This window comes from Oncorhynchus mykiss, chromosome 10 (genome assembly GCF_057628025.1).
Source record: "Oncorhynchus mykiss isolate SJ-2025 chromosome 10, ASM5762802v1, whole genome shotgun sequence".
Lineage (NCBI taxonomy): Eukaryota > Metazoa > Chordata > Actinopteri > Salmoniformes > Salmonidae > Oncorhynchus > Oncorhynchus mykiss.
The window spans coordinates 16,499,259-16,525,681 of NC_143031.1; the positions used below are offsets into that span (position 1 = coordinate 16,499,259).

The window sequence follows — 26,423 nt, forward strand, 5'->3', positions numbered from 1 at the left end:
TACAACCCAGTGTGCGGTAAATGAGCATCCCGGTGAGATTGTCTAGTGTCTAATTTAATACTCCAATGTGTTGTCAATAGGCAACATGCAAGGAGAAGGCAAGGAAGGTAGACACCTAGACTGCTCTTCCCTGCAGTGTGATAGTCTTGTTTTTGTTGTGTAGTAAATATTTCAGCTTTAATTTATTGTTTTTATTATTTTCTTCTTGTAAAGCACATTGCGTTGCATTCCATGTCTTAAATGTGCTGTATAAATAAAGCTTAATTTGAAGGTGTAGGATAAAGCTCTACCTAGATGCTGATCTTGTGTCAGTTTAGCATTTTCCTCACTCATGGTTAAGGTTAACCCAGACCTGGGTTAAAAACGTATTCAAATGTCCGCCAACAAGTACGCATTCAAATCAAATTCATGTCTTGGGCAGTGTCTGAATATATCGGAGATGAGTAACTCGACTCAGTCCAAACACTCTAGCAGCTAGTCACTGTTTTACAACGTAAGACAGGTGCACAGCCAGAACATAATTATGAGTCACATAGGCGGTATACCATATTTTACTATACACCGGTACTTATGCACGGACCAGCTTGGGTTTTTACTTTACCTTCTATAACGGTATTTGAATGTTTGGTTTGTTAACTGTGATACGCCATGTGTAACGTCCATTTTTATAGTTTACTCCGCTACTTGAGTCATCCCTCTCCGCTCTCTCCATGCCGCTTTCCACACAGACCTAGTCCCATTCCGTCACTCAAGGAGCGCATTTGTTGTTGCTTGACCACTAGACAATGTTGATGACAACGATGTTGTTTCCACTTTAATCTTAATTTAAATCCACAAGCGTTCTATAATTACAATATTAGTTTGTGCTTCTTACATCTGCAAACAGCTAGTTCGTATTTTCTTAGCAAGTTAAGCTAAATCGTGTTAGCCACTAATGCTCATCGCTAGTTAGCTGGCTAGCTAACTAGCTAATAAAAGTACTGAGTCAGAGCAAACGTAGCTACCTACTACAGCCTGATACCAATACTGGTGGAGGCTTATATCAGCATGTTGTTTGTGCAACAGTATCTTCTAAATCAAAGAGGAATAGGCGAAGCATGAATATGTTGGCTATATGTAGCTAAAGATTATAGTGTCCCCTAGGAAACACTGAACGTCAACTTGGTTCCTACCCTGTCACAATAACTCGTCCATGGCATTTTCATTTGTTGTCATGTCAAACAACACTGTATTCAAAGTACCCACTATTATTTATAATCTAACTATAGAATTATAATAAACATTCTATTACTGTACACTGGCACACTGTGATGTTGGTAATGGCCAAAAATGACCTGAGGAGTGGATGTGGGTTAGAACCTTTGAAGTTTTTTTTAGAGCCGAGTTCAATGGAATAGTCCCAAAAGTGCTAAATCTATTTCTAATTCTAAATAGCTTAATTAATTGTGATGTACATTTGTACAGGTTGTAAAAAAAATGTGTGAGGTGAGCAAAGGCCCCTCGAGCTCGGAGGCACCCCGACTCAGGGGACTGATGGTGTGCTACGCCTTCATGGGAGAGGGTATACCAGTTCAAGGCAAGCTTGCAACACCTGAAAGCTTGCAGAGGAGATGTTACACCATTATATGTCCTCCTTTGACACAAATGAATAGTGTGTTCTTGCTACAGCTGGTGCCAAGAGTAAAAAGTGTTTTGAAATGTTTGGCTATGGTGTGCCCTAATGAACACGAGTCCCTTTATTAAGGGCTCTACACAGTCTACGCAAGTTTTCTTCTTGGTCACAAATGTGACAGAGGTGTCAGAAGAAGCAAAACACATCTTCATATGGAATCACGTAGTAACCAAAAAGTGTTAACAAATCAAAATATATTTTAGATTCTTCAAAGTAGCCATCCTTTTCATTGATGACAGCTTTATACACTCTTGGCATTCTCTCAACCATGCCAAACCATCTCAATTGGGTTGAGGTTGGATGATTGTGGAGGCCAGGTCACCTGATCCAGCACTCCATCACTCTCCTTATTGGTCAAATAGCCCTTACATAGCCTGGTATGTTGGGTCATTGTCCTGTTGAAAAACAAATCATAGTCCCACTAAGCGCAAACCAGATGGGATGGCGTATCGCTGCAGAATGCTGTGATAGTCATGCTGGTTAAGTGTGCCTTGAATTCTAAATGAATCACTAACAGTATCACCAGCAAAGCACCATCACACCTCCTCCGCGCTTCACGGTGGGAACCACACATGCAGAGATCATCCATTCACCTACTCTGCATATCACAAAGACACATCTCAAATTTGGACTCATCAGACCAAAGGACAGATTTCCATTATCTAATGTCCATTGCTTGTGTTTCTTGGCCCAAGCAAGTCTCTTCTAGTAGTGGTTTCTCTGAAGCAATTGAACCATGAAGGCCTGATTCACACAGTCTCCTCTGAACAGTTGCTGAACAGTTGATGCTGAGATGTGTCTGTTACTTGAACTCTGTTAAGCATTTATTTGGGCTGCAATTTCTGAGGCTGGTAACTCTAATGAACTTATCCTCTGCAGCAGAGGTAACTCTGGCTCTTGCTTTCCTGTGGTGGTCCTCATGAGAGCCAGTTTCATCATAGCCCTTGCTGGTTTTAATGATGGACTGTCATTTCTCTTGGCTTATTTGAGCTGTTCTTGCCATAATATGGACTTGGTCTTTTACCAAATAGGGCTATCTTCTGTGTACTACCCCTACCTTGTCGCAACACAACTGATTGGCTCAAACACATTAAGAAGGGATGAAATTCCACAAATGAACTTTTAACAAGGCACACCTGTTAATTGAAATGCTTTCAAGGTTACTAACTCACGAAGCTGGTTAAGAGAATGCCAAGAGTGTGCAAAGCTGTCATCATGGCAAAGGGTGGCTACTTTGAAGAATCTCAAATATAAAATATATTTTGATTTGTTATTTCATAGTTTTGATGTCTTCTCTATTATTATACAATGTAGAAAATAGTCAAAAATTAAGAAAAACCCTTGAATGAGAAGGTGTCCAAACTTTTGACTAGTACTGTACATCCTGACAATGTTTGGCTCCACATACAGCTGTGAATCAGGCTTCTCCACAATTAACTTTGTTAAAAACAAATACTGCACCAGGTTCACAATGAACACCTGCACCAGTGTCTTAGAGTTGCTCTCACTCCATTGTGTCAAGGCCCATATACATTGGTTCACAGCACACTTTTTGTATAGACAATTAAGCAACCACTTTTGTTCTTCGGCAATGTTGATGCATGTTGCACATTCAAAATAAATAAGTTGTAATTCATTCAAATTCTTAGTCTCATTTAATATATGTTTCCTAAGTCATACATGTTTCCTAAGTCATAGGCGACTATGTTTGTTACTCCGCTGTACCACAGAGCCGATAAAGGACGATATCCATCCTGACCTTTGCCACCTAAGACATTTGTGTCACTGGACCTTCTCAAATAGTAGTTGAGTACCCCTGGTGTAGACTGTGTAGAGCCCTTTAGTCAAGTGTATTCAACCTCACCAGTGCTCAGTGTGAGGAAATGAAACTAAAAGAGAGAGAGAGAGAGAGAGAGAGAGAGAGAGAGGAGATGGAGACTAGGGGAGATTCTCTGAGACAGTGTTGTAGAGAGAAGGAGACTAGGGAAAATTCTCTAATACTGTGTTGTAGTGTGTACAGCCTCCTGGTGGTCAAGCCCAGAAGACATTTGATGAGAAAAAAAGGAACCGTTGTTTCAAAGCAACTTAACACCTCCAAATTAACACTTGTAAATTGAACACCCCTCTTTAAAACAGTCAGGGGGACTTCTCCCTTTCTCTCACACTTGGTCATGCATATTGTCCCCTCTCTCTAATTGACTCTAAACCTGCACTACTGTGTAGCAGTCCTCCTGTGTAGCAGTCCTCCTGTGTAGCAGTCCTCCTGTGTAGCAGTACTCCTGTGTAGCAGTACTGCCCTCTAGTGGAATTATCAGAACAATGCAGGTACTTCACTGACCTCAGACCATAATTTTTTATTTTACCTTTATCTAACTAGGCAAGTCAGTTAAGAACAAATTCTTATTTTCAATGACAGCCTGTGGGTTAACTGCCTGTTCAGGGGCAGAATGACAGATTGTACCTTGTCAGCCCAGGGGTTTGAACTTGCAACCTTCTGGTTACTCGTCCAACACTCTAACCACTAGGCTACCCTGCCGCCCCAGCATCTCTTTGCATGCTAGCAAGTTGGGTTAAGTTGGATGATAAGCGATACATTAAAAACATAACGTCTTCCAAAAGTCTTTATGATCAATACATACCCTTTTTATTTGCTCTCTCATTGTCTTTTTTTGAACCTGCATATGCACACAAGTCACACACACACCCCCAGGCACAGAAATACAAACACGCTACACACCTCTCCTCCCGGCTATGAGGGGTCAAGAAGTGAGCAGAGTCCTCCTCATGGCTGCTTTGTAGGCTGCTCTCCCTGCTGGGGAAACACAACACAGAGAGACAGTGTTAGGTGTAATGTGTGTTGTAGGCTGCTCTCCCTGCTGGGGAAACACACCACAAAGAGACAGTGTTAGGTGTAATGTGTGTTGTAGGCTGCTCTCCCTGCTGGGGAAAAACACCACAGAGAGACAATGTTAGGTGTAAGGTGTGTTGTAGGCTGCTCTCCCTGCTGGGGAAACACACCACAGAGAGACAGTGTTAGATGTAATGTGTGTTGTAGGCTGCTCTTCCTGCTGAGGAAACACACCACAGAGAGACAGTGTTAGGTGTAGCTTACCACATGCAACCAGAGATCTCTATGTGTTTGTCTGTGTGTGTGTGTTCAATGTGTATATGTGTGTGAGTGTGTGCGTGTGACACCTAGGGGTCATCTGCAGTTCAAACTATAACAAAGCAGGCACCTTTCCACTGTTTCGGTAAAACGCTGAGGAATAGAGCTGGAGAAATGTAACCCCTCTCAAATGCTTCGACAGAGCTATGCATGCAAGGACTGACCATCTAGATTCTAGAAGTTACACATTTCAAGAATCAATGGGTATACACTACCGTTAAAAAGTTTGGGGTCACTTAGAATTGTCCTTGTTTTTGAAAGAAATGCATATTCATTTGACCATTTAAAATAACATCAAATTGATCAGAAATACAGTGTAGACATTGTTCATTTTGTAAATGACTATTGAAGCTAGAAACGGCTGATTTTGTATGGAATATCTACTGTGCCTTGCGAAAGTATTCGGCCCCCTTGAACTTTGCGACCTTTTGCCACATTTCAGGCTTCAAACATAAAGATATAAAACTGTATTTTTTTGTGAAGAATCAACAACAAGTGGGACAGAATCATGAAGTGGAACGACATTTATTGGATATTTCAAACTTTTTTAACAAATCAAAAACTGAAAAATTGGGCGTGCAAAATTATTCAGCCCCTTTACTTTCAGTGCAGCAAACTCTCTCCAGAAGTTCAGTGAGGATCTCTGAATGATCCAATGTTGACCTAAATGACTAATGATGATAAATACAATCCACTTGTGTGTAATCAAGTCTCCGTATAAATGCACCTGCACTGTGATAGTCTCAGAGGTCCGTTAAAAGCGCAGAGAGCATCATGAAGAACAAGGAACACACCAGGCAGGTCCGAGATACTGTTGTGAAGAAGTTTAAAGCCGGATTTGGATACAAAAAGATTTCCCAAGCTTTAAACATCCCAAGGAGCACTGTGCAAGCGATAATATTGAAATGGAATAGTTGAGTATCTGGCCATTTTGAGCCTGTAATCAAACTCACAAATGCTGATGCTCCAGATACTCAACTAGTCTAAAGAAGGCCAGTTTTATTGCTTCTTTAATCAGAACAACAGTTTAACATTAACAATGTCTACACTGTATTTATGATACATTTTATGTCATTGTAACGGACAACAGAAATGTCCTTGTTTTTTAAAGAAAAGCACATTTTAAGTGACCCCAAACTTAACGGTAGTGTATATTATTAATTTAAAAGTCAGACAAAAGGTATTTAAGCAAATTCCCCAAAATCCCAAAGCAAATGGGACAATCTGATTACTTAGACAACACACAATGTCAAATGTCAAACTCAGAAAACCAAAGTAAAAAAAACTGACAGTTAACAGACAGAAAAAAAGATAGAAGCCCCCACTAGAGAGCAGCAAAGACTATTTGTTATTTTATTGTATTACTTTTTATATTTTATTTTTTTACTTTAGTTTATTAGTAAATATTTTCTTAACTCTATTTTCTTAACTGCATTGTTGGTTAAGAGCTTGTAAGTAAGCATTTGACAGTAAGTTGTTGTATTCGGCGCATGTCACAAATAACATTTGATTTGACTTTGTCAACAATGAGGGTAAACATGTTATGGTAAGGCCAGGAGTCGTTCCTTAATGTGATTTGACTAATCATAGTCGTAAATAGCTATGTCTTATTTCTAGTCTATAACTAGGATTAATCTGTGTCCGGGAAACTGGCCTGTAGAGACATATACTGTGTCTCTGGTCGTCTTGTCACTGGAAGCTATAATTTGTCCTATTGAAAGTCTTCCTTGCATTGTTGCCAGTTATAAGGCAGCAACATTTATGCAAATACAGTGAGATGTTTTCCGTGAAGGGGTATCCAAAGACAAAAACAAAAGACAAGCCTCCATTTGTTGAATAGGCCTCTTCACATAACCAAGAGTGGCACGACTACAATCTGCCTCACATGTACCACAAGAAAGAGTGAGACAAAGAAAAAGTGCCACCTCCCGCAGCAACTAATATACCGTCAGAGCAGCCTGGGAGCCAGTCTGTTTCTGCAATAGCCAACTTGGCAAGACTTGCCATGACAACAACAAGGCGTGGGTGCAGAAACAGTCTGCCATCCAGGCTGTGTGTCAGAGCACCGGAAACTAAAGGCTGGCTGGGATATGTAAGCAGCAGTACTGTTTTATATTTAGAAAATCAGAGCTGTGTTTCAAATGGCACCCTATTCCCTATATAATGCACTACTTTTGACCCAGGTCTTCACAAACAGTGTTGGTTGAGAATATTTAATATAGCCACGTAACTCCTTCCAGTACTGTCCCCTGGCACTTTTACATGGGTTATGTCTCAAATGACACCCTATTCCCTATATAGTGCACTACTTTTGACCAGAACCCTATGGGCCCCAAAAGTAGAGCACAACATAGGTAATAGGGTGTCATTTGGGACGTAGACAGTACCTTTAGCTCTCCTCTGTAAGGCTGTACATGTCAGGGGACTAGCACGCTTGTCAGCTCCAGAACTATCTATTTTACAGTAATGAGCTTGAATTGTAGCTTCGCACTTTGTCTCCTGGGATGGCTGTAGTATAAAGTCAGATGGGCTTCACCTCATCTCTTGTGAACACCCCAAAATTCGGCGGCAATTTGGTTCAGGGTGTTGAGATTGCAGGTTGACATTTATTGGGATTAATCTTGTCCTGGAGGCAGATGTAACAAGTGCGCTGAGAGTCGGGAAGCAAATTCTGGGAGTGAGTGTTTTTATAAATAAATGAAACAATAAACAACACACCGACATGAAAACAGAGTCAATAACACCTAAGGAAATAACCAAGGGGAGTGACAGATATAGGGAAGATAATCAAGGAGGTGATCGAGTCCAGGTGAGAGTCATGAGGCGCAGGTGCACGAGACGATGGTGACAGGTGTGCGGGATAATCAGCAGCCTGATGACTTAGAGGCCGGAGAGTGACAGCAGAGCTGAGCGATTTCCACTAGATGGGCCAGCGGCAAAGTCAGAATTGGCTATATGTATTGTAAAATTATCTCTTTGGTCTTAAATTAAGGTCATGGTTAGGCATAATAAGGCTAGTAGTGTGGTTAAGGTTAGGTTTAAAATTTGATTTGATTATCTGAGTGACTACCCTGTAGAGCTGCCTCCACTACATGAGTCATCCCAAAAAATGCCAACCTGTGCCGAGATTAATTTTCACCAGTCTTCCAACTATCATCACAGTAGAACCAATGTTACAAGTGGTACAAATCGTACATATTTGAAAGTACTGAACAGCCAGGGACAATACTATAGTAGTCAATACTCCTCATAAGACTCAAATATGCATTCTCTCACTTCTGCCAACCTAGACGAAGCTAGTAACAAACACCAGGCAACTTCTAGAAATAAACATTATGCTCATCAAATATATATAAGGCCAAAACATCAACTTCCAATAGTGAACATACACCCACATTTGAATAAATATAAAATGTATTTATTAATTATTAAGTCATATTCAAATTATGTATGTATTATGTATTATGGCAGCGCAGTGCATAACATCTACATTCACTGAAGACCAAACTCTGTCAGTAAGGGCATTTGTATGTATTAAACATTTGTATCGATATTCTTAAGTACACTCCTGCATTTCCTGTTGTTTGATGATAAATAGCATGGGGCTGGTTTTATTTATAATGTATAGGACAATTCATACTCAGCACTGTGGCTTATGTAACATTCCAAGGAGCCTATTCGGAGTGAAGGTAAGATTGGGGGTAAAAATAACCTGTTTATAGAACAGAGTGGGACGTCACCAGCTGGTGTCTATGGCTGCGTTTAGACAGGCACTCTAATTCTGATATTTCTTTCACAAATTGGTCTTTCGACCAATCAGATCTGCTCTGAAAAAGAGCTAATGTGAAAAGATCGAATGTGAGAAGATCTAATGTGAAAAGATCTAATGTGATTGGTCAAAAGACCAATTAGTGGCAAAAAATATGAGAATTAGGCTGCATGTGCAAATGAAGTCTACTAGATCACAGAAACCTGGGATGGAGTTTCAATGAACAAATAGGGGCCCACTGAGGACTTGAAACACTAGGTGCACTCTGACCTTTCGTGTCACTAATCCCTATTAGGGGCTTGTTCGAGTGAAAAGTGATAAAGGTCGTTTAAATCACAACTATATTTCTCTTTGATAAAAGTAGGTGGGTGTGACATTTTTTACAGAAAATATTTTTTCAGGACCAATCTCATACACAAAGACAAAAACAAACTACATCCCAGCAACTCTACAGACCAGGGCTTGTATTCATAAAGTGATAGAAAATGATATGGACAAAGGCGACTCCAACTCTAATCATACCTTTCACTTAGTGTGTAATTATACTTTTTCTGGTCATACAGAGACTGTTTTGTTCTATGGTTCCACTTCTACATGGTTCCAACTTCCGACTAAACTTTGATGCTTGAGAATGCCTTAAAAATAGTAAGATTGCCCGACTTTATATACAACACTTAATGGGTAACCCACCCTTGCTGTATACATTAATAACACTTGGGGACTACCCTCATTTGTTATGTAACTGCCTGGCAGTAGGTTGAAGTTTCCCCTAGTTCCTGATCTTAGGTCAATTTTGCATTTTCCCCACTAATGGTTAAGGTTAGGATTGGGGAGGGGAAGCTAATCCTAGAGGTAACTTCAGATGGAGCTTCTATACAGACCTGCTCTCACTGCTGTGCTCCTTCCTCTCTCGCACGTTCAGCCAACGGCGTAGCAGGAAGCGCTTGCGTCGCGGCGAAGCGCTGGGTGTGGAGCAGTTGGACCAGGTGGCTGCCGCGTCCTCATCGCTGATTGGCGTTATCTCAATGGACGGCAGCTGAAGGTACTCCATGGCCCCTGAGAAGGAGCGTGACCCATGGCCCTTACTCATGACCTCTGACCTCGTGGCAGCCGCCACAGACACAGCCGGGGTCACACTGCTCTCGCTCTGCACGTTCTTCATGCGTCGCATCTTGAAGCGCTTGCGGCGGAGGGACGGAGTGGTGGAACCGGAGAGGGCGGAAGGGTCACCATCCCCGGCGGGTACCTCAACTTTGTCTCCCGAGGCGGAGGCTCCCAATCCTGGGTCGCCATCCTGGGTCTCCCAGTCACCGGGGGCCTGCACCTGGAAGGAGGGGAGCCGAAGGTTCTCAGACATGATCTTCTGTCCCACCAACAACTGGCTCATAAAAGCAGCCGAGGGGCACCCTCTATCCAGGGAGGCTGATAGAGAGGGAGAGGGAACGGATGTCTTGCAGGATGCTGCGGGGAGTGCAGTAGTGTAGGTGGAGAGACCTTTGAACTGTTTTGTCCAGAGTGATAGGGAGTATACAGAATCAGGACTTGGTTGAGTTTGTAACTCTACCTTGTTATTGTGTGACAGAGATCAGGGCAGTTCCTCAGTGGTCCTGATGAGCAATGGCCTCGCCAATCCAGTCCTGCTGTCTGTCCTCTCCAATGAGACTAGAAAGAGCAGAATCTCTGCCTTCACTAGTGATCAGCGACATCTGGCATGTGGCTCTATCTAAGTACTGCGTTCCATGAGGTATGTCAGGTTGAGCTGACAAGTGGAGGTTTAATGTTACACCAATTCTTCCAAGTAGACGGTTTGGATGCAAAAGCACTATGGCATCTTCTTGTGTCATTACTCGTCCTGATGACTTGCTCTATGGGCCGAGGTCTCGAGAATTTCTGATCCAGCCTCCACTTGGTGTCAGTAGCCCATTAAGATGAGTGCTATTCAGCGCCCCCTTGCTCTAGTCCCTGGTATCACAGCCATGGCCTAAAAGTCAGAGGAAAATGAAAGGATACCTGAAAATGAAAGGTATGCTAAGTACGGTGTAGCCACATGCATGTAGATATTCACAGCACCAGTCACAATTACCCAATGACACAGAGACACACACACAGCGAGCGAGAGAGAGCGAGAGACACACAGCAAGAGAGAGAGAGAGAGAGAGCGAGAGACACACACAGCGAGAGACACACATAGCAAGAGAGAGAGAGAGAGAGAGAGAGAGACACAGCGAGAGCGAGACACACACAGCGAGAGAGACACACACAGCGAGAGCGAGAGAGACACACACAGCGAGAGAGAGCGTGCGAGAGACACAAACAGCGAGAGCAAGAGAGAGCGAGACACACAGAGAGAGCGAGAGACACACAGCGAGAGAAAGAGAGAGAGAGCGAGAGACACAGCTAGAGAGAGCGAGACAGCGAGAGAGAGACACACAGCGAGAGAAAGAGAGAGAGAGAGCGAGAGACACACAGCGAGAGTGAGCGAGAGACACACACAGCAAGAGAGACAGAGAGAGAGAGATGCTTATTTATTTTCCCTTGTGTACTTTAACCATTTGTACATTGCTACAACACTGTATATATACATAATATGACATTTGTAATATCTTTATTGTTTTGAAACTTCTGTATGTGTAATGTTTACTGTTTATTTCACTTTTGTATATTATCTACCTCACTTGCTTTGGCAATGTTAACACATGTTTCCCATGCCAATAAAGCATGGGGGGGGGGAGAGAGAGAGAGAGGAGAGAGAGAGGAGAGAGAGAGAGAGAGAGAGAGAGAGAGAGAAGGGGGGGGGGCACACACAGAGGGAGCAGGGAAGTGATATTCTGATTGGTTTCATCTCCTTCCCAGCAGGGAGCTAATTCAGGGAAAATAACTGTTGATTGCCCTAATGGGAAGCTAATTTCTGTCTGCAACCCAAATGGCATCGCTATACTCTCTCTCTCTCTCTCCCTGGTCAAAAGTAACGAACTATGTAGGGAATAGGGTGCCATTTGGAACGCAGCTCTGAGTTGAGTGAGCCACCATCCATCATCCTACTATTTCTCTGCAGATTAAGGCCAAAACAGATTGGGGATGCCATTCACATCAGATGATGACAGACAAACAGCCAATTCTATATGTGGATGATAAACTCCAGCTCCAAAATTCCCAGCTTTCAGATTTCCATAGAAGTCAGATAATAGAAAGATGATTTTCTTTCCCATATTTTCTGTATCCACTTTTCATTCTGATCATGCCAGTTGTGTTTAACTCGTAAAGCACTGTTAAAAACTCACTCTGTATTAAGCCTTTGGTACATGGCAGATTAGATACTGTACCAGTCAAAAGTTTGAAATAACACAAACTCAGCAAAAAAAAAGATACAGCCTTTTTTCAGGACCCTGTCTTTCACAGATAATGTTTAAACCCTTTACAATGAAGATCTGTGAAGTTAATTAGATTTGTATGATTTGTTTCCCATGCTTGTTCAATGAACCATAAACAATTAATGAACATGCACCTGTGGAACGGTTGTTAAGACCCTAACAACTTACAAACGGTAGGCAATATTTACACGTTAAGTTTGCTGAAAATAAACACAGTTGACAGTGAGAGGACGTTTAGTAACCAAAAAAAAGTGTTAAACAAACCAAATATATTTAATATTTGAAATTCTTCAAAGTAGCCACCCTATGCCACGATGATAGCTTTGCACACTCTTGGCATTCTCTCAACCAGATTCATGAGGTAGTCAGTCACCTTGAATGCATTTCAAGTAACAGGTGTTCCTTGTTAAATGTTCATTTGTGGAATTTCTTTCCTTCTTAATGCGTTTGAGCCAATCAGTTGTGACAAGGTAGGGGTGCTTTACAGAAGACAGCCCTTCTTGGTAAAAATATTATGGTCAAGAACAGCTCAAATAGCAAAGAGAAATGACAATCCAACATTACTTTAAGACATGAAGGTCAGTCAATCCGGAACATTTCAAGAACACTTCATGCACTTTGAAAGTTTCTTCAAGTGCAGTCGTAAAAACCATCAAGCGCTACGATGAAACGGACTCTCATGAGGACCCCCACAGCAAATTAAGACCCAGAGTTACCTCTGCTGCAGAAATGACAGCCAAAATAAATGCTTCACATAATTGAAGTAACAGACACATCTCAACATCAATTGTTCAGAGGAGACTGCGTGAATCAGGCCTTCATGGTCGAATTGCTGAAAAGAAACCACTACTAAAGGACACCAATAAGATGAAGAGACTTGCTTGGGCCAAGAAACACGAGCAATGGACATTATGGAATGGAAATCCAAATTTGAGATTTTTGGTTCCAACTGCCATGTCTTTGTGAGATGCAGAGTAGGTGAACGGATGATCTCCCCATGTGTGGTTCCCACCTTAAAGCATGGAGGAGGTGGTGTGATGGTGCCACTGTCAGTGATTCATTTAGAATTCAAGGCACACGTAACCAGCATGGCTACCAAAGCATTCTGCAGCGATACGCCATCCCATCGGGTTTGCGCTTAGTGGGACTATAATTTGCTTTTCAACAGGACAATGACCCAACACACCTCCAGGCTGTGTAAGGGCTATTTGACCAAAAAGGAGAGTGATATAGTTCTGCATTAGATGACCTGGCCTCCCCAATCACCCAACCTCAACCCAATTGAGATGGTTTGGGATGAGTTGGACTGCAGAGTGAAGGAAAAGCATCCAACAAGTACGCAGCATATGTGGGAACTTCTTCAAGACCGTTAGAAAATCATTCCAAGTGAAGCTGGTTGAGAGAATGCCAAGCATATGCAAAGCTGTCAAGGCAAAGGGTGGCTACTTTGAAGAATGTCAAATATAAAATATATTTGGATTTGTTTAACACTTTTTTTGGATACTACAATGTAGAAAACAGTACAAAAAAAGAAACCCTGGAATGAGTAGGTGTGTCCAAACTTTTGACTGGTACTGTAAATGTCAAAGAACTTCTTTTCACAACTGAATGGAGACCTGCCATTCTACCATCAGACATGTATACAGCTGCGTTCATTACTTTAAGAAATACACTGACAGGTCCATCATTACTTTAAGACATGAAGGCAAATTAGTGAAAAACAGGTCTGTCTCTCTTTCTCAATAGACAAAGAAAGCAGAGGGAAGTGACCAGTTATTTATTTTCAATGTGTTTCCCCTCTAAGGAAGAAAGTCAGTTGACCAACAATGCATTCAACTGAAATGTGTCTTCCGCATTTATCCCAACTCCTCTGAAACGACATCAACGTCATCGGTGCCCGGGGAGCAGTTGTTGTTGGGGTGAACTGACTTGCTCAAGGGCAGAACTGCCTCTGGGATTCGAACCAGTGACCTTTCGGTTACTGGCCCAATGCTCTTAACCTCCAGGCTAATGGAGACCTGCTTATATAGGACGTTGTTTGAATTGTGTTCAATACAGATTCCAGGCTACTTACAGATTCAGCATTAGATAAAATAGCTAACTGCATCGAATGTAATATATGATGTTGAAAAGAGCTTGAATATAATGTTTCAAGTTCATATTAGTCTGTGGTGCCACAACATCCAGTCATGTGATCACAGGATGTGGTTAAAACTGAGGAATGTAACATTTGGCTGCAATCTGATTACTATAAAATTAATGTACCTCGTATGCCCTTTCACACAATCTCCTTCATGCACGCACACACACAGCTTTTAAAATTGTGATCAGCGCTGAAAAATATTTTGATGTGATTGGTCAAAAGAACATTTTAGTGGAAAAGTATCATAATCGGGCTGCCTATGTATTGTGTAGAAATCAAACTGTTATAAATGTCCAAGGCCAACTTGGTTTGGCAAATGAGTGTTGGTCTTATTTCAGGAATTGTACTCTCTGAAGAAGTTACATAGCCTAACATCCTAATCTGAAACTGCAGGACCCATTCAAAATGTTAATAGGTGACATTTTCTAATTTGACAATTCCACAAGAACGTGTCAATGCTATGACAAAGATGTGGTCACGCATTGTCATACCGTAACTACACGCAATTGCCAATGTCCTTATGAATGAATATCTGAACGTACAATACGACTACTCCGTATCGCTGTAGGCTATCACAGCAATGCATTAAAAGTAAAATAGGACAAAGAATGTCAAATAAATGAGATATTACGTGGCAATTATTTCATACAAAACCAGCGGAGAAAAGCTGCAATAGTCCCCACGATATGACAATGTAAATATTGCAACGTTTTTCAAAACATCAAAATGTAATGTTATGTCAATGCAAATATTGCAACATTTTCCAAAACACCAAAATGTAATGTTTCAGCAAACAATTAGGCTGCTATCCGTACCTTTTCAGACCCAGGCATGAATTGTTGAAAAAGTAGCCAGCTGTCAAACTGCACCTTGTAAACTTTGTCACAGCAATAGACCGCGTACTTTCACAATGTATTTCCTTTCGTTAAGATGTGTCCACGCACAGCCTTGGGGGGAAGTTTTAACAAACAAAAAACTTAGCTTGTTCTATCAATCACTATTTATTAAACGTATCTCAGAAATAATTTGTGATTTATCCTTTTGTCAACTTTATTTCCTGCACATAGGGGCAAACAGGCAGTATTCGATTGACACATCCTTCATTCAATCAGAATGGCCTTTCAGTTTCAATGTTCCGAGAAGGCTACGCTTTTCGGAAGAAGGTCTTAGCTGTGTCCGGTTGCATTTCGTGCCTGAACTGTTAACGCTAAGTGAGAATGTGACAGTTATCAATTTCATATGGCCTCGTACTTATTCACATCATGATCTCAGAGATCTTTGCGATACACCCCATGAAAATTCTACCTTTTCATATCATAATCTCTCTCCAATCATTTATCTATGCCTATTATCTCAAATCACAAAATACAGCCCTAAATAGACTGAACACTAGAAATGATTAAACACATTTTTGACATTGAGAGTCCAGCACAGTCAAAAGTCTCATTGTCAGATGTTGTTCATCATAGCCTATTATGCTTCACGGTGTAGGCCTATAATGAGATCTAATCATCAGTTTCTCATGGAGAAAGGAAGGCCAGTAAGATGTTTCTAATTTTGTAGATAGCCTACAGTATCATAACAGCTGTGGATAGTTGCTCTCTTTAACTATTGTCCTCCTATTCCCTTTCATCTATATTTTTTTGCATTTGCATTCAGGCTTGAATTTTAAAAAAAAGCCATTATAAAATAGCCTAGAGCCAGACCATTAATGTCCATATTGAGGTTATTGTGATTGACAGAATGGGTTGGTTAGTTACATGACTTGGGGGTGAAACACAATTACGTCCTAAATGGCACGCTATGGACCCTGGTTAAAAGTAGTGCACTATAAAGGTAATAAGGGTGCCATTTCGGACACATTCACAAATTATTTTCAGATTCCAACCTTGCCACATTGCCACACTGGCAATGACACAATGAGTTGTGATGTCATTCTGAAGGCATCTTTACTGGCAAGTGGGGTGACCATATTTCCCGAATTGTGTTGTCAGTTGGGAAATTTGGCCCTTTGTCCCACAACCAAACAATCAAACCAAACAACCAATCCCAACAAATTCAAACACCACCAATTTAGGAAAAAATGCAATTTGAGTCAGACATTCCAACCTGTCTCTTGCAGTCATGTTGCGCTTATGAAAATATATCATAAGGATGTGGTAGCCTAATGCCCCGTGTACACTAGCACGCGGTGCCGCGCGGGGAAACACCACTTCCTATTCATTTTCAATGGAAGGAAAGCGGTGAGAAGTGGAGAGAGCAGGGACCATTGGGCAGCACGAACGTGCTGAAAAATGTAAAAATGTCCCTACTTTATGAAAATCACCAGCGGCGACCAATCATTTCGAGTGGTTCCCATGACAATTTTGACGCTATGCGACCCAAGGCTGGAGACTTTCTTCAGCAAATATGGTGTAACGGATGTGAAACGGCTAGCTTAGTTAGCGGTGTGCGCTAAATAGCGTTTCAATCAGTGACGTCACTTACTCTGAGACCTTGAAGTAGTTGTTCCCCTTGCTCTGCAAGGGCCGCGGATTTTGTGGAGCGATGGGTAACGATGCTTCGTGGGTGTCAGTTGTTGATGTGTGCAGAAGGTCCCTAGTTCGCGCCCGGGTATGGGCGAGGGGACGGTCTAAACTTATACTGTTACAATGGCTGACAAAAATACTAGGATGGAAGCAAATGTAAGTAATTATAACATAACGAATCAGGCAAAAAAAAGTACAGTTGAGAGGAATGTTAGTTCATGTAAAGACAAACAATTATGCATAGTTTTGTCATAAAGTTTATTACGAAAATCCCTATTTAGCAAGCTAGCTGACTAGCTAAAATTAGCCACCTAGCTGTCTAGCTTTATGTGTGTTGTGACATGAGTTAGAAATTGTAATTCTGGTTGTTTAATGTTTTAAGGACTCCTGAAACAACCAGCAAACCAGGCTGTCATCTTGTGAAACAGTGGATGTAAAGAATCTAGTTAGCAAAAGCTTTTACTACAAATTGAATGTACAATTTTGTAAGCTTGCCTTGCTGATATTTGCCATGCAATGCAGCTGAAGTAACGTAGCTAGCCAACTATTTTCTTGCTTATTGCACAGTGGAGGATAAAAATACCTGTATGCCTATGGATGTGTAGCTAGCCATGTAGCCGATCTGTGTATGGACCCTAAAACGTTTGGTATACATATTAGTTCAGAACCTAGCTACAGAACCTCAGCTATCATAGCCAGTTATATCAACTTCAACGAAGCCTATGGATTGAGTAGAATATAATATAATTTTGTACCAAGGATGCAAGTCGTATATACATGTACTTCCCAATCAATCAATCAATCAAATGTATTTATATAGCCCCTTCTTACATCAGCTGATATCTCAAAGTGCTGTACAGAAACCCAGCCTAAAACCCCAAACAGCAAGCAATGCAGGTGTAGAAGCACGATGGCTAGGAAAAACTCCCTAGAAAGGCCAAAACCTAGGAAGAAACCTAGAGAGGAACCAGGCTATGAGGGGTGGCCAGTCCTCTTCTGGCTGTACTGGGTGGAGATTATAACAGAACATGGTCAAGATGTTCAAATGTTCATAAATGACCAGCATGGTCAAATAATAATAATACCATGCATGAGATCCCAACATTGTAACCTGTACATTGAATATATTCACTAATCATGTACTCTACCTTGGCAAATAAAGGTGCAGTTCAGGTATGTATGTCTGTGAGATTCTTTTTCAGTCATATCCAATACCAGGGGTATAAAATTCCAGTCTTTGAATGATGCTCTGTCTGCATGTATATATACAAATTATACACTTCAACAGTGTTTACCAATGTCCCAGGACTAGAATACACTAGAAACATGATTTAACTAGTTAGGCTGATTTGTAATACATATATACAGTACCAGTCAAAAGTTTGGACACACCTACTCATTCAAGGGTTTTTCTACATTGTAGAACAATAGAAGACATCAAAACTATGAAATAACACATATGGAATCATGTGTTAAACAAATTTAAAAAAGTGTTAAACAAATCAAAATATATTTTATATTTGACATTCTTCAAAGTAGCCACCCTTTGCCTTGACAGCTTTGCATTCTCTCAACCAGCTTCACCTGTAATGCTTTTCCAACAGTCTTGAAGGAGTTCCCACATATGCTGACCACTTGTTGGCTGCTTTTCTTTCACTCTGCGGTCCAACTCATCCCAAACATTTGAATTGGGTTGAGGTTGGGTGATTGTGGAGGCCAAGTCATCTGATGCAGCACTCCATCACGCTCCTTTATGGTCAAATAGCCCTTACACAGCCTGGAGGTGTGTTGGGTCATTGTCCTGTTGAAAAACAAATGGGATGGCGTATCCATGCAGAATGCTATGGTAGCCATGCTGCTTAAGTGTGCCTTGAATTCTAAATAAATCACTGACAGTGTAACCAGCAAAGCACCCCCACACCACCTCCTCCATGCTTCACGGTGGGAACCACACACCGGAGATCAAATTTTCACCGGTCTTATGTCCATTGCTCGTGTTTCTTGGCCCAAGTATTGCTGCTTCTTCTTATTGGTGTCCTTTAGTAGTGGTTTCTTTGCAGCAATTCAACCATGAAGCCCTGATTCACACAGTCTCCTCTGAACAGTTGATGTTGAGATGTGTCTGTTACTTGAAATCTGTGAAGCATTTATATGGGCTGTAACTTCTGAGGCTAGTAACTCTAATGAACTTATCCTCTGCAGCAGAGGTAAGTCTGGGTCTTCCTTTCCTGTGGCGGTCCTCATGAGAGCCAGTTTCATCATAGTGCTTGATGGTTTTTATGACTGCACTTGAAGAAACTTTCAAAGTGCATGAAATGTTCCATATTGACTGACCTTCAAATCTTAAAGTAATGATGGATTCTCATTTCTCTTTGGTTATTTGAGCTGTTCTTGACATAATATGCACTTGTTTTTTTACGAAAAAGGGTTATCTTCTGTATACCACCCCTACCTTGTCACAACACAACTGATTGGCTCAAATGCATTAAGTAGGAAAGAAATTCCACAAATCAACTTTTAACAAGGCACACCTGTTAATTGAAATGCATTCCAGGTGACAACCTCATGAATCTGGTTGAGAGAATGCCAAGAGTGTGCAAAGCTGTCATCAAGTCAACGGGTGGCTACTTAGAACAATCTAAAATACAAAATATATTTTAATTTGTTTAACACTTTCTTGGTTACTACATGATTCTATACTGATGTCTTCAGTTATTCTACAATGTAGAAAATTGTAAAAATAAAGAAAAACCCTTGAATGAGTAGGTGTGTCCAAAATGTTGACTGGTACTGTACATAAATATAACTTAAACAGTACACTACACCTCCTATGCATCATGTAAATACTCTAAAAAACAGTTAATCTCAATTTTTTCATCTATATTGATCTGATAAACACAGGATAGGTGTAGTATTTCAATTAGAGACTTAATTTCAACCAGTAGAGAATGTGGAACGCTTTATTGAAAGAAGTTCATTATCCAAGTGTTATAAATACATAATACATGCATTATAAATATAATTGTAATATTATATATACAAGTTCAATCTTTACTTCAATGCACATATGGTGTGCAATATAAAAACAGAGGAAGAAAGGAGGTGATGAGAGAGGTGTAGAAGGGAAAGAGGTAAGAACAGAGGAGCAGGGAAGACAGCAATTGTGTTTCTATTGGTGTCTCCTAACCAGGTTATTTTAAAAGCGAGTGAGGTAGCGATGACGGGACTGGGGGTTGGCATCCTCTCTCACATCAAAACATACCTTGTGACAAGAGAGAGAGAGAATTTTAAAAAACAAGGCTTAAACATGCTAACATTGTCAGTCATCATAATCATCAGAAGGTGAAATGCAAAACTGACCTTGGATCATAAACTCTTGGACTACTACATCTCTATCTGTATTTCAATGTAAAGCATCTCTTTAATAATACTTCCTGTTGACCCGACCAAGTGACCTCTCACCTCTGATCATGCTGTGCCCTCTTTGTAGCCAGTTCAGATGCGGGAGGGGTTCACCAACACAGCTGAAATAACCTAAAGGATTTGGGGAGAAGGGGAGAGGGACGAAGTGAAGGAGAGCGACTGTTATTGGGAAAATAAGGTAGTTAAAGAGAGTGTTTAATGGGAATCTGTGTGTGTGGCCTCACCTGGTGTCCACACTAAGTGGCTACAGAGTACTTTATGCTGTAAAACATGCACAGACACACAAGAATAAACAATATAGCGTAGTTATAGAAATAATGAAGTGTCTTACTATTCTCCATGGTTGGCCCTCTTCCCTATTCTTTGAAAGTGGAAGGAGCCACAGTTCTACACCTGAGCCTGCATACTGCACAACACAATCCATCAATCAGATTGATACATGAGTGTGTAGGTGTGGGTTATAGGGTGTCTAATTGTTCTACACTATTTCAATATTGGTGACTTAAAATATCCTCTATTAGAAAAGGGGACCGTCTTAAACAGTTAAACCAAAGGGAACGTTTTTGGATTTACAAACTACAGGCCACTAAATACCCTGGTTTAAATGAAGATATGGATTTCTCACCCTTCCGGTAGGGTTGTGATGGGTTCATTTGCTGTCATCCAGTGGACATTTTGCTTAATTTGCCCTCAGCAATGGTTAGACTGTTGTTGTTCATGTTTTGTTGTTCTAGTGTACTATGGAATATATTGCTTTATTATTCTTGACACTTCTCCCAGTCATATTTAAGTTTAGAACAACCTTTTAGTCTTCTGATACTTCTAGCTTGGAGTTGTATTTTTATGATAACTTAGCTACAGTATTTCACCTTTTAATGTGTATAGTATTGCTTACTAGGTGTATCTAATCAATTTTGTAACCACTCCCTCTTCCAATTAGGGCTAATTGGAAAAGCTGTTCAAAAGAGGACATTATATTCCTTTTTTTGTACTCTCTGACGAAGGCCATGCTGCCCGAAACTCTTCGGTTTAAAAAAAATCTTTGTTTCTATTGAACATGCCATACTAATAAAGGCATTTAAATTAATTATAGGAAGAGTGCCTTGGTCCTCCTTTCTTTTTGATAACCAATTTACACCTTTTACCAAAGAACACCTATCTACCAAAATGTACTATTGTGTACCTTAGTAGCACTTCCCTTCCTCCTCTTTATACTACTTAAAATAGCCTGTTTTTCTTTTACAGACATCCCACCCTTACCTAATCAGCACCCTCACCAGAGAAGTAGAAATCAAAAGGGATATAAACTGGGAACTGCAGTTGACATAGCTAAGTAAATGGAAGAATACTCTTATTGCAATGTGGATGGCTCTTAAAAGAGCCGTTGGTTGTGCATAGTGTAGTCAATGGTGTTGCCAGGGAACAGCACCCTCTTTGAAGAAGTAGGAGGTGAAGTTCTCACACACACAGATTGCCTCTCTTGCTGCGTTGTTGGACCCCATCCTTGAAACATCCTAGAGATCAGCAGACTTGGTCCTCGTGTCTATCCTCATGAAGATATGCAGGACACAGCTAGCCTTCACATGCCTGAATTCCCCCAAGAGGCAGTCCCAGATGGCCCTGGTCACCCAACTTTGCAGTGCTTTATACGGTAACTGTAGAGAATCGTTTTGAAGGAATCTCCAGTTACAAGGTATCTGTAGGAATATGGAAGATAATATCATTATTAGACTTTTACATCACCAGGACATTGTGGACTACTAAAGTATAATATCCCTCATAAAAAAATATTGATAACATTGGATAGATAGATGCATGTGCATACACATGTGCATGTGACAATAGCAGGATCATATCAAGGATAGCATCACAAATTAATAAATAAATATCACTTGAAGCTTGATGATGAGTTGATCCTTTAACCCACTGTTCCTAGGTCATCATTGTAAATATAAATATGTTCTTAATGGACTTGCCTAGTTAAATAAAGGTAAAATAAAACATTTGAGTCAGCTGTGCAGTGCTAAGGAAAAAATAAAAAAAATGTGCTCCCCATCGAGTTCCGAGGACCAGGACTGAGAACCACTGCTCTTCATTGAGACCTCTTCATCTGCAGACAGGCTTTCACAAATCTCTGTTTCTGAGGACAGAAAGCCTCACAAGAAATAGACTTCATTATACTCAAATTAAGACCTCACTGAATATTATGTTACTATTATCTCCGGCCTCACTTCTATGGACTGGAACTACACAAAAGTACCTGCCCTATCCAAAATAGCTTACTCTCTCACTTTGACAGTTGGGGCTGCTATCCTTTCACCCTCCTCCATGGCTGTTAGCTAGCTACCTACAAATGCATTTGTAGTTTATTTTTTATTATTAGAGTGATACATACATCAAGATAACTTAATATTAGCTAGCTATCTGGTGATATTTAATTCACTTAGCTAGCTATACAGTATGTAAAGTTGGCCAGATAGCAAGTTAGCTACATTAGCAGCTCATTTGAGTTAGCCTGCACTGTAGCTAGTTAACTAGTAATACATATTATTTTTTAAATGTATTTACTTACGTGAATAGGTTCTCCCAGCCATGTGGACGATTGGAAACCGGTCAGCAAAGTTGGTTTGCCACCAGAGCATTTTAGAGCATATTACTATTTACTTGTGAATAAATTCATGAAATGATGATTGGATTAAACTACACTGCTCAAAAAAATAAAGGGAACACTTAAACAACACAATGTAACTCCAAATCAATCACACTTCTGTGAAATCAAATTGTCCTCTTAGGAAGCAACACTGATTGACAATAAATTTCACATGCTGTTGTGCAAATGGAATAGACAACAGGTGGAAATTATAGGCAATTAGCAAGACAGCCCCAATAAAGGAGTGGTTCTGCAGGTGGTGACCATAGACCACTTCTCAGTTCCTATGCTTCCTGGCTGATGTTTTGGTCACTTTTGAATGCTGGCGGTGCTTTCACTCTAGTGGTAGCATGAGTCTACAACCCACACAACCTGGCTCAGGTAGTGCAGCTCATCCAGGATGGCACATTAATGCGAACTGTGGCAGGAAGGTTTGCTGTGTCTGTCAGCGTAGTGTCCAGAGCATGGAGGCGCTACCAGGAGACAGGCCAGTACATCAGGAGACGTGGAGGAGGCCGTAGGAGGGCAACAACCCAGCAGCAGGACCGCTGCCTCCGCCGTTGTGCAAGGAGGAGCAGGAGGAGCACTGCCAGAGCCCTGCAAAATGATCTCCAGCAGGCCACAAATGTGCATGTGTCTGCTCAAACGGTCAGAAACAGACTCCATGAGGCTGGTATGAGGGCCCGACGTCCACAGGTGGGGGTTGTGCTTACAGCCCAACACCGTGCAGGACGTTTGGCATTTGCCAGAGAACACCAAGATTGGCAAATTCGCCACTGGCGCCCTGTGCTCTTCACAGATGAAAGCAGGTTCACACTGAGCACGTGACAGACGTGACAGAGTCTGGAGATGCCGTTGGAGAACGTTCTGCTGCCTGCAACATCCTCCAGCATGACCGGTTTGGCGGTGGGTCAGTCATGGTGTGGGGTGGCATTTCTTTGGGGGGCCGCACAGCCCTCCATGCGCTCGCCAGAGGTAGCCTGACTGCCATTAGGTACCGAGATGAGATCCTCAGACCCCTTGTGAGACCATATGCTGGTGCGGTTGGCCCTGGGTTCCTCCTAATGCAAGACAATGCTAGACCTTATGTGACTAGAGTGTGTCAGCAGTTCCTGCAAGAGGAAGGCATTGATGCTATGGACTGGCCCGCCCGTTCCCCAGACCTGAATCCAATTGAGCACATCTGGGACATCATGGCTCTTCCATCCACCAACGGAGTTGGCGGATGCTTTAGTCCAGGTCTGGGAGGAGATCCCTCAGCATGCCCAGGTGTTGTAGGGAGGTCATACAGGCACGTGGAGGCCACACACACTTCTGAGCCTCATTTTGACTTGTTTTAAGGACATTACATCAAAGTTGGATCAGCCTGTAGTGTGGTTTTCCACTTTAATTTTGAGTGTGACTCCAAATCCAGACCTCCATGGGTTGATAAATTTGATTTCCATTGATAATTTGTGTGATTTTGTTGTCAGCACAATCAACTATGTAAAGAAAAAAGTATTTAATAAGAATATTTCATTCATTCAGATCTAGGATGTGTTATTTTAGTGTTCCCTTTATTTTTTTGAGCAGTGTATTTACCCATTTAATAACCAGACCTTCATACAAACTTGCTATGCTGAATTCTTGACCCACAATCGAACGTGCTGCTATATGCTGCAAGGACACCCACAAGCGAGCCACTCTGGGCGGCCTAAGCGTCACGCTGCAATTTACCGCGTGCTAGTGTACACGAGTCGTAAGCCTACTGGTGATGTTAAACATTCCAATCATTGTTGAGATCATGGTCGCACATGGTCTCTTGCTTCTGCATCAAGAGTAGGCTATGCTTCAATTGCTTGGTCGTTGTAGTGGACTACAGGGGTGTATTGCTGCCAGAGCACACCGGATGGTGGTTGTTACAATGGTGGTAGTTTAGTCAAGTTATAGCAAAGCTGAATCAATGTCTTGGAAGATGACAATGATAGTATAACGTTACTGTTACACCAAAAACACCACATTTCCTATGAGATTTTAGGTTGGTTAGCTGCATAGTCCCCAAAAAATGTAATGCGGCCAAAACTCAACAGCACGCGCCACTAGGCAGAATGTTCTTTGATTCAAACAAAATATAGGAAGGCTATATAGTTTAACACGATCTGCTCTAATTTGCTCACTAAACAGTAATTTACGAAACTTTAAATGCATATTCCCATGAAACTGACTTGAGATCAAATGATTGGGATGCAGACGCAGTTTGGACATTTCCCTGGTAAAATGTGAAGAATTATCATTCACAATTGATAGTGACGATGGCCTATTTTAAAGATGTGTATGACTAACTTGGTTTGTAGGTATTAAAAATTGTATTGAGATAATAGGCAGATGTTGCAATTGGTGGATGTATATTGTGCATATTCTATAATGATATCTATCGGTACAAATTTTGAGAAATAATGCTACTAAATGTTTTTATTCATGTAGGGTCACACTGTCTGGCAAAACCATCCTGTTGTTCCGCATATGGGTAATTTAAATGTGGTGACCCTAGTGACAAGTTTTATCTTTTCAAAGTTTGATAAAAAAAACAAAACAAAATGTGAATGGCCTGTGTAATTGAGGAAACTGTACCACACTCAGATAATGTGTGTGCTGATATAGATACAGATTGAGGTACATTGATGCCACAATATCATGCAAGGGGTAAAAAAAAAAAAGTGTTCTATCACCCAAATCTCCAAACACATTTGTCATCGGTTGTCCTTAAATTATTTAGGGAAAACTTTGCCACACATAGAAATCACTGGCCACATCTTTGACTTTGTCATCTCCAAGGTTTTGGCATCTTCCAAAAATTGCGGCTGCAAATCTGCCAAATAAATAGTTAAAAAGAATAAGATGACGCTCCGGTAAAGATGGATAACTATTAAAAGATAGCTGATATGCGTTTTTCTACATTTTAATGGACACAGAACTTTTGGCTATTGGCAGGCTTCGGCACAGCAAAGCCAAGTCAGAAGTAAAATGAAAGGCTACAATGAATTAGCTCATGATCATGCATGCCACAAATAACATGTAACTATAATTTCCCTGAATTTATTTTGAGGGGGCTTTTCATTATCTGGATAGACATTTCTAGCTAATGTTACACCAATCAAAGCAGTGGACCGTGTAATGAAGCAAAACTATTAATCTTGGGGCAACAGGGGGAGCAGGTTTGCAAAATGCTATCATATCACGGAATTAAACTATTAAATAAATGGTCAGCTATACGGGTGCGGAAGGAAGCCTGGCGGTTAAGAGCATTGGGCTAGTAACTCAAAGGTTGCTGGTTCGAACCCTGGAGCTGACTAGGTGAAAAATCTATCAATGTACTCTTGACAAGGAACTTAACCCTAATTGCTCTGGATAAGCGCATCAGTTAAAAAAACAAGTGAAAATTGACAAAAATATCCAATGGATTATGATTATTTTCTGGTAAAAAAACTAAATAAAAATGGATGTGCAAAAACACAAGTTTGCATCCCTATTTGAATTTGCTCCATGGCTGAGGTGAGCAAGTGGACAAGTCTGTTTGGCTCATCTCAGTCTTGAAGAGGAATATCTTTGCATCTGTTTCTTATTAATAAACAATCCCATGCTGATGGGTGGTAACATTCAAATAAAACCCAGCCCTGACACAAAACATAGGCTGAAAATAAGTTGTATACAGTGGGGCAAAA

The 26,423-nt window shown here is 41.0% G+C and overlaps 1 protein-coding gene across 14 annotated transcripts in view; it reads right to left on the reverse strand.

The window, feature by feature from the left end:
- gramd1ba (GRAM domain containing 1Ba) overlaps positions 1 to 26,423 on the reverse strand; it is a 133,352-nt gene that overhangs the window by 89,496 nt on the left and 17,433 nt on the right. For 3 of the 14 annotated variants that reach the window (XM_090186015.1, XM_021617608.3, XM_090186011.1), the window contains exons 2-3: positions 9,489 to 10,588; positions 4,410 to 4,484 (exon numbers count right to left, since the gene is read on the reverse strand). In XM_090186015.1, coding sequence (XP_090042141.1) covers positions 4,410 to 4,484; positions 9,489 to 9,994 — 581 coding nt within the window. In that variant the 5' untranslated portion in view covers positions 9,995 to 10,588. Of the gene's footprint in view, positions 1 to 4,409; positions 4,485 to 9,488; positions 10,589 to 14,936; positions 15,325 to 26,423 lie in introns of those variants that run through there. The other 11 variants (XM_090186022.1, XM_090186026.1, XM_090186023.1 and 8 more) reach the window with 7 other exon arrangements.